Source organism: Brassica oleracea, chromosome C2 (genome assembly GCF_000695525.1).
Source record: "Brassica oleracea var. oleracea cultivar TO1000 chromosome C2, BOL, whole genome shotgun sequence".
NCBI lineage: Eukaryota > Viridiplantae > Streptophyta > Magnoliopsida > Brassicales > Brassicaceae > Brassica > Brassica oleracea.
Window position 1 is genome coordinate 18,470,147 of NC_027749.1, and position 10,023 is coordinate 18,480,169.

General features: G+C 31.2%; 1 protein-coding gene across 3 annotated transcripts; it reads left to right on the forward strand.

Moving 5' to 3' along the window:
• The first annotated feature begins 533 nt into the window (after positions 1-533).
• LOC106324748 (squamosa promoter-binding-like protein 6) lies at positions 534-2,310 on the forward strand. Of its 3 annotated transcripts, none has more exons than XM_013762723.1 (4): positions 534-620; positions 868-1,283; positions 1,358-1,488; positions 1,564-2,310. In XM_013762723.1, the coding sequence occupies exons 2-4, from the start codon at positions 880-882 to the stop codon at positions 2,028-2,030; spliced, it is 1,002 nt and encodes a 333-aa protein (XP_013618177.1). In that variant the 5' UTR covers positions 534-620; positions 868-879; the 3' UTR covers positions 2,031-2,310. The 3 variants fall into 3 exon arrangements, with proteins under 3 accessions (XP_013618177.1, XP_013618178.1, XP_013618176.1); XM_013762724.1 differs by having other exon boundaries at positions 1,358-1,461; XM_013762722.1 differs by having other exon boundaries at positions 1,358-2,310.
• Positions 2,311-10,023: the final 7,713 nt, after the last annotated feature.

Here is a 10,023-nt window from a genome sequence, read left to right on the forward strand (position 1 = left end):
AAATTCATTTTAGTGCTTTATTACATATTTTAATTGATAACATAATGGTGAAAAAAATGTGCGGAAAATGAGAAAGGAGATAAACATGAATATAAAATAAAAAATAAAAATAAAAGATTTAAAAAAATAGAAATAAAAGAACTATCCTTGGCCACAATTTAAGAATACACTGCTTTTGTTTTTTTATGTAGAAATAGGAAGTTGAAATACACTGCTTTTGTTTTTTTTATATAGAGAATCATTTTTTTTCAAAATCATGATCTGCAAAAAAATGGCTTTTCAAAAACTAAATACAGAAACCATTTTAGAAACTGAAAACAATCAAGCTCTTAATTATCCAAAAAGGAGCTATATTCTTTAACACATGTTATTTTACAAATTAACTAAAAATATTTTATAAAAAGAAAATAATTACATGCTGACAAAAAAAAACAGAATGGAGACTTTTAAAAAAAATGAGAAAAATAGGATGTGGTGAAGATGGGTGGAGTGGAAATCATGTTGACCCCAACAGTATCTCCATCGACGTCACCTTTATTCCTTCAATTTTTTCACCTTTTTCTTATATTTTCTACAATTATCTCTGAGTTTCCCTCTTCGTCTCTCTGTTATTCTAATCGGTGAGCATTCTTTGATTTTGATCCAAAGTATTGATTTTTACTCTTCGTTTCATAGTTTAGGCCTTTAGGGTTGGAATATTCTCGTCAATCACATCTGGGTTTTGTGCCAATCGAAGGAATAGTTGAATCGTTCCCACTCCCAAATCAACATTGAAATGAAAGTTTCATACTTCAGGGTTGTGTATCAGAAAGCGAAAAGCTTTGAACTTGAACCCTTGTACTGATTCGTTAATCACTTGTGTTTCAGTTTTGCTAATCGATGGATTCTTGGAGCTACGGGAGAAGCGTTTTCCTACCTAATGGAACCATTGCTGAGAACCAAAGCTCCATGCCTGGATTTGAGATGGAGACAAGTGATGGATTCATTACCAAAGTGGCTTCTTCGAGTTACGTTGAGGAGAACCAATCTTCGAACTTGTCTAGGATAGATTTCAAATTCAGGATTTACGAGAACCATGATGGTACTTCGTCCCTGCGGGCTAAAAAGACCCGAGCTTCAAACTCGTGCTCACAGAGTCCCTTGTGTCAAGTCTACGGTTGCAATATGGATCTCAGCTTTTCTAAAGATTACCACAAAAGGCACAGAGTTTGCGATGCTCATTCAAAGAGTTCTGTCGTTATAGTTAGCGGTGTTGAACAGAGGTTTTGCCAACAGTGCAGCAGGTTTTGTTCATTTCTCCTTGGCTCTCTACTTTGTTAGATGTTAATGATATGTTTCTTCTTCTTCTGCTGGTCAGGTTTCATTTCCTCTCGGAGTTTGATGATGGGAAGAGAAGTTGCAGAAGACGATTAGCTGGTCACAACGAGCGAAGAAGAAAGCCTTCTTTCTATTTCTTACCCGGTAAGCGGCATAAGCTTCTTCCTCAAGGTACAATGTCTCTGCCTCTCCCTTCCCCATCACTTAACTATGTTTCATTTAATGACTTCTCGTTGGTCTTGCCAGAGTCGTTTCCTGGTAGCTTCTTGTACAGAGTAATGGATGAGCACGACCACCGTGCAAGTAGACTCGTGAGTTTCAAAGATGAACCTAAGCCAGCGATGGAAGCTTCTGGTGTATCTTATATTTGGGACTTACAAGAGGCGGTGCCACGCTCTACTTGTGCTCTCTCTCTTCTGTCAGCTCAGTCCCAACAACACTTGTCTGCAAATAATCCAAACAAAAGCTTCTCAATCACTCAACCATGCCAAAACCTCAACCACTCCACAGGAGACTATCATCAGATGCAGCCGTTGAGGATCGATCCTGGTAAGAAGACCAAATCTGTTACTAGTTCTAGTTCATGTAATGGAAACGGATCATCCACGGTTGATCTACTGCAACTCTCATCACATCTTCAGAGAATCCAGCAACAACAGAGGACTTTCACTGATGATGTGAAGCAGGAATATAATGAGCTTTATTTCCCCTAGCTCCTAATTAAAATAACGCAAAGCTAAGGCTGCTTGGTTTGGTTTGATTAGTTTGTGAGATTGGTTTGGTGATTTTACTGGATTCGTGAGATGGTTAGATTAGGGGAATGAAGATCAAGTCTGGGTACAACTTACACATGTTTTTTTTTGTAACTGATACTTGTTTATTCTATCTATGCCTGCTTCCTTTGCAAGTCTTTTTTTCCTTATTTTTGAGACAATTTGTATATATAACGATGTAATGAATACTAGCATGTGCGGGCATTAACATTAATATTAAATTGATAATTACATATTTACAACTATATAATACTTATGTTACATAAGAATCTTATGTTACATGTATGTGGTTAATATGAAAGATTGGATGTTACATATTGATATTTATACTATGTTCATATGAACAAAGAATACATTATAACGTTTAGATTAAAAATTTCAATGTTTTGTATAAACAATATGAGTTATGAAAAATACAAAGTACCTTAAGTCCATAAAGTAAAGAAACCAGACCTTAAGACCAAGGCCTCGAGTTCTGTCTAGATTAAGATAAAACTCATACATCATATAAGATCATATATCTCATGTCTTGAGCGCCAGATCATTATGAAGAGTGCTCTCGATTTTCATAGCACCAACATCTTTCCAGTCTATTGAAAGCACTGTCCCAATAGATTCCACCTGTTGATTGTGCAAAACTGCAAAAGAGTCAATCAAAATGCCAAAAAATTGTAATCCCCATGAGAGAAAAAGACTAAATAGGAATACATATAGATAGATACTCACAAATGATTTGCTCTAGCACTCGTCATATCCTCATCAGAAGTCGAATATATCTCACGGAAGAACTTGTTCAAAGCAGTGTCTCCTTCAAGCTTATCATCCTTCTATTCTTCTTCACTTCAGCTTCAAGCTTGTCATAGTCCTTTACTTTCTTGGAAGAATGATAAGCCGGTCTCATTGAAACCTCTGCACCATTACACAAACAAATAATATAAATTTTAAAATGTCAAGAGTCTGTGATTCAAACTTCTCATCAAGTGAAACTAAATAATAAGAAAATAGAAAGTAGAAAACCTGTTTAAAAAATTCGGGTCTAGCAAAACTGCTGGTTGTTTGCCATGTTCAAGAGAGGCCCATGTGATTATCTCTGCTTTTAAAAGACTTTTCTTAATTTTGGTTGAGATTACTTCATATCTGCACTTCACTACTGCTATCTGAATACACACCTCAAGGAAAAAAAAGGTCAATACAATGTGTACAACTCGGAACATGGCATTGTTTGAGTTTAAAAGGACTGCTTGGTACTATCTAATAAAACGTATCATTTATATCTGATAAAGCGTATCCTTTAGATACATAACTCTTTTAACTGTTTATAGATTAAACATGATTATTTTGTTAGTTCAAAAAGTTAGAGTTCAAAAGGTTTAAAAGGATTGTTTGGTACTATCTAATAAAATGTATCCTTTAGATGTCAATTATCCAATTACATTTATAAATCAATTACCTTTCCCAACAATCTCGGTTTGAGATGATACGCTTTCTCTCTTGGAACATCAGTCACAATACTCAGATGCAAAATCACTAGCATAATTGACACAATTTACATAGAAGTGTTTATCATGGAGGTGTGTTCTGAGAATGCATTATGCTTCAAACGATCACATTTAACACTAATCTTAAAACATCAAAAAAATATAATTGAGAAAAAAAACAAATATTTCACGCATAACCCCAATAAAAAAATCAGCCATGAAATATAAAAGAGAGATTTGAATTATCCGAGATTTATTATCATTGGTTTCATTGTAACAGCATAGATGATTTACAGTTTCCTTCTCTAAACCTTGAGTCAGAAAAGAGGTAATTCTAACAAAAATATTTATAGATGTAAACAATCCCCAAAAGATAACAAATTATATAATTGATAGGACAACATCAATGAGTTTCAAAGTTTTTAAAAAGTTTTAGATTACCTTTGGCTCTCAGACGTACTTGAAAAGGATTACGCACAATAAATAAATTGCACTTGATTAGCATACACATCTTATAATATATTTTTGCTAAGTGATTTAACTTTATAAAAAAAAAGAATTACCTTTTTCGAAAGGAATGATCAGTTCCTGGATAAACAGAGTCGTCTCTTTTTGTTAGTTGAATCACTACTGATGCAAAAATATAGATAGAGATACCAGTAAAATTACCAGTAATGGTGTTCCCGTCTATGAGTTACTTATTGATTATCATACACCTGCGCAAGATCACAAAAGTAGAATTTAAATTAGAACGATCAAAAACATATGAAAACTTAAAAGATAGATGCGTGAAACTAATGGGGGTGGCGTGATATTTATATAAAAAATTTGTTTAAGTTTCTAAATGACCTAGCTTTCAAGAGAAGCTATGAGATAGAATATCCTCTAATAAATTTTAATTCACCTATGAGATATAATATATACATAATTTTGGTAACTCAAATCTTGCTATATGTATTTAAATATTAAATGCATGATATTAGAAAATAAGATATCTCGTCAGTTGATTGCAACTGGTTTTTTGATAAAACAAATCACACTATAAGGATTTAAATAATAGATAATAAGGAAAGAATAATGAATTTTAACGTTAAAATTCCTCAACTAAGTTTGTTTTGGGTAGAAACCCCCAAACTAAGTATTTAACGAAAAAAACCCTTAAACTAACTTTATTTAGTGAATTAAACTCTAACAGGTCATAATTACCATTACTACGAGTAAATCTTTAGTTTAGGGGTTTCTACACTAAGTAAACATAGTTGAGAAATTTTACCATTGAAAATGAAAAAATTCAAAATATTTTAATATGAGGATAAATTTTCAAAATACATTTTATAAATTAATGTATAAGCTTCTATAAATGATTTAGAACCTCTTATAATAATTTAAAGCATCTGATAAGCCAATATAAATAATTTTATAAATGTGTTTATAATTTTATAAATGATGTATAAAGCATGCATTTAATTATTAGACATTAATAGTTATTATGATACTTTATATACAAAGATATTTCTTTCTTTACAAATATAAAATCATTATATCAATTCAAATAAACATTTTTGTTTATTATTTTATGTAATTTGTAAATATATAAATAAATTGATTGCTTTATTACTCTTTCATAGTTTCAACAATTAGTTACCATAAATAATTATTTTAAATGTAGATTATTTGGAAAGTGGTAATTGAATTATCCTTTCCTTTTAGATATTATTATAATAAATAAAATTAAAAATCATCGGTCAATCAAATTATAACAATTTGAAGAGTTCATTTATGATCAACACGTAATAAAAATCACTTATGTGACTTCTCAATCAATATATAGTAGTATAAATAATTTATAACATTATATATATAATTTTAAAATTCTGATAAATTTATACTGTAAACAACGATAAATAATTTAGAAATCATATTAATAGAAATGATTGGATTTTGTAATATTTAAAATAGTTATTATATAATTATTTTCGAATACAATTCATCAAGTAGAGTATAAATATATTATAATTATCTTATATAAAAATTCATTCATTATATTTTATAGTTTATAAATATTAAAAGTAATAAATAAAACATTATTAATATTTCTATAATTTCGATAATTAGTTGCCATAAATTGTTATTTGTAATATTCTTTAGATTATATAGCAAGTGATGTTCAATGTTTTTAGACTTACCTTAAATTTTAGATCTAATTTAAATAAATCCTCCTATATATTAAATGAGAAGTCACTTTAGTGTTTTCTGATGACGTGTCGCTCATAGGTGAAGTTTTAAGAAATTGTTATAATTTGATTGGTCGATTGTTTTTATTTTTTATTTATTTAAATAAGATCTAAAAATTTAAGGTAAGTCTAAAAATATTTAACATCACTTGCCATATAATCTAAAGAATAATACAAATAACAATATATGGCAACTAATTCTCAAAATTATAAAAAAATTAATAATGTTTTATTTATTACTTTTAATTATTATAAAATATAATGAACGAATTTTTATATAAGATAATTACAATAGTTTTATACTATACTTAATGAATTGTATTCAAATATAATTATATAATAACTATTTTAAATATTACAAAATCCAAACATGTTTATTTATATGATTTTTAAATTATTTATCGTTGTTTACAAATAAATTTATCAGAATTTTAAAATTATTTATATAGTGTTATAAATTATTTATAAAAATATAAATCCTACTATATATTGATTGAGAAGTCATATAAATGATTTTTTATTACGTGTTGATCATAAATGAACTCTTCAAATTGTTATAATTTGATTGGCCGATGATTTTTAATTTTATTTATTATAATTGTATCTAAAAGGAAAGGATAATTCAATTACCATTTTTCAAATAATCGATATAATATTATAAATAATTATTTATTGTAACTAATTGTTGAAACTATGAATGAGTAATAATGCGATCAATTTTTTATATATTTAAAAATTAAATAAAATAATAAACAAAAAATTTATTTGAATTGATATAATGATTTTATATTCGTATGGAAATAATTATATTTGTATATAAAGTATCATAATAAAAAATTAATGTCTAATAATTCAATGCATGCTTTATAAATAATTTATAAAATTATAAATACATTTATAAAATTATTTATATTGGCTTATCAGATGTTTTAAATTATTATAAGAAGTTCTAAGGGTATGAATGGTGACCAAGGAACGACGAGGAACAAATACATTCCCTAACATTCCTTAAAAAAATCACCATTCATAATGAATAATTTTTCCTTCTCATTCCCTACCATTCCTTCTTTATAGAGAAATAAAGAACAAATTAATTCCTTGTTAAATATGGGATGGAACAACCATTCCTTTTCATTCCTGCAATTCTATTCCTCTACGTTCATTTCCTATTCGTTCATCTTGTTTCCAGAATTGTCACCAGTCGGACCCTAAGTCATTTATAGAAGCTTATATATTAATTTCTAAAATGTATTTTGAAAATTTATCCTCCTATTACAATACTTTGAATTTTTTCATTTTTACTGGTAAAATTCTTCAACTATGTTTACTTCGTGTAGAAATCCCTAAACTAAAGATTTACTGGTAATAATGGTAATTATGACTTGTTATAGTTTAATTCATTAACTAAAGTTAGTTTAGGCGATTTTTCGTTAAATACTTAATTTGGGGGTTTAAAACAAGCTTAGTTGAAGGGTTTAATATCAAAAACCAGTTGCAATCAACTGGTATCTTCTTTCCTAATATCATACATTTAATATTTAAATATATATATATCAAGATTTGAGTTACCAAAATTATGTATATATTATAACTAGAATATATTTTAAATTTTATTAGAAGATATTCTATCGCATAGCTGAATTAAAATTTATTATAGGATATTCTATATCATAGCTTCTCTTGAAAGTTAGGTCATTTAGAAACTTAAACTAGTTTGCTATATAAATATCACGTCACCCCCATTAGTTTCACGCATCTATCTTTTAAGTTTTCATATGTTTTTGATCGTTCTAACTTAAATTCTACTTTTGTGATCTTGCGCAGGTGTATGATAATCAATACGTAACTCGTAGACGGGAACACCATTACTGGTAGTTTTATGGAGGATTCTTCTTCTCCGTTTATTTTTGTTCTTTTTCTCTTCATGTTGTATTTCTATCTATATTTTTGCATCAGTAGTGATTCAACTAACAAAAAGAGACGATTCTGTGTATCCAGGAACTGATCATCCCTTTCGAAAAAAGTAATTCTTTTTTTTTATAAAGTTAAATCACTTATCAAAAATATAATATAAGATGTGTATGTTAATCAAGTGCAATTTATTTATTGTGTGTGATCCTCTTCAGATACGTCTGAGAGCCAAAAGTAATCTCAAAACTTTTTAAAAACTTTGAAAATCACTATAAGGATGTGGGCCGGTCACCTAAAGTTAAGATCAGATGCATATTAACCACATACATGTAACATAAGTATTATATAATTGTAAATATGTAATTATCAATTTAATATTAATATTAATACCCGCACATGCGGGCGGACGGTCCACCTAGTAAAAATTAAAAACAATCGACCAATCAAATTATAACAATTTTTTGAAACTTCACCTATGAGCGACACATCACTAGAAATCACTAAAGTGACTTCTCATTTGATTTACAGGGGATACTTCAACAAATATCTGATATTTCAGTTTGGCGAGAGAGATTGGCAACAAAAAGCGTCTTATTCTTACGTGAACGTCCTGAATTTGAGAGCCAAGTGCGTGTTAGCATCTAACAAAATATTCTGAAGATAATTAATAAGATGTACCTCAATAAAACCTAGAGTTTGATCAAGTCCTTCTGTTGTCTCAGAGTTACAAGATGCTTATTTGACCATAAACTTGTAGTTTGCAAACATTACCTCAACTTCTAGTTTAAATTTCCCCACAAAACTATACCATCACTGAGATTAATTACCCACGTTGTCTCTAACAATTCGACCCTTCAGTTGATCTGCTGGAGACTACTATTAGATAATCCCATATCGAACACAATTGTGATCTTAGGACAATTATTAATCTTTCACTTTTGAGCAATTTTGGAGTGTGAATTATGTCCATTATTAATATGGTATCAGAGCTAGGTTAAAAACTAAGATATATTTATTTTATTTTTTATTTTTTTGGTAAAAATGTTAAATTTTTTTACCACTTTTCTTTGTGACAGAACAACATAGAAATAAGGAAAAGAAGATGCAAAAATGAAACTAAACACATACTCAATCTATCTAGGCAGGGACTTCTAGTAAAGCTTCGAACAAGAGGATACATCCAAGTCAATCAAACACTTGCCGCAAAAGAAAAACCGCGATGAAACCGAGAACTGAACCCGGTAGAATTCGGCAATGCCCGATGATCAGTTCTAAAAGATTGGCTCCGCAAGAACAGCTCATGAAAGATCTCCTAATCTGCAGCCATCAAGAACAGAGCCACACCCATACAAGCACACCCGCATAGACAACGAGCATTATTTGGAGAGAAGGACCACCAGAGACACCACCACACTATCGAACCTGCAATGAAGAAGAAAGAAACAAGCTAGCACCGCTTTGAGTCGAAAACGGTCACGAACAAGCCCTAGATCCAGTCCTGAGACTAGCTGGTCTCAGCACGTGCCGTCACAGAGGAAGAAGAGCCGTGTTTGACAAGTCCGACGACGCTCAGCCCCACACGCGCCTGCGGCGGAGAACCCACAACAGAGCAACCCACACAGAACCGATAGTTTCTCCGACAATTCCTCCGGGAAACCGCTCACGGGTCTAAACGAGCACGCCATCAGAAACCAACAACGGCTCGGACCATGCAAGACAGTCACCCCCACCGAGAAGGAAGAGACGACAAGACGAGGAAGGAGAGGAACCCGCTTCCAAAAACTAGATCTGACACCAGATCTGAGCTTTCGTCGCCGCACTCGACCAGGGGAATCGCTAACCACATCCTCACCGCCTCACTTCACTGCTACTCCAAGGCTGAAGACGTGAGATCTCTACCGCGGTGACGACGAGCTACAGAGCAGACAGCAAAGAAGCAAGGAAGTTTGGGGAGGCAAGCGACGACAGGAAACGAGAAAAGCAAGGAGGAAAGGGGAGGTGACCGACAGCGACGGAAGCAAACCGCCGGCCACCAAATCAAATCTAGATCTAGGTTTTTTTTTTTGTTTAGAGAGAGTTTATGAGAGAGAGAGTTTCCCTTAAACTCAGATATATCCTATAAGGGGTTCAATTTTCTGTATATTCTGCAATGTTGAGTTTGTGTTATTTCTATTGGATCTTTTTCTATCCACATCGAAATAATTGTGATTTTGGGCAATATATATGTAGAAATAACACAAACTCAACATTGCAGAATCGACAGAAAATTGAACCCCTTATAGGATATATCTGAGTTTAAGGAAAACTCTC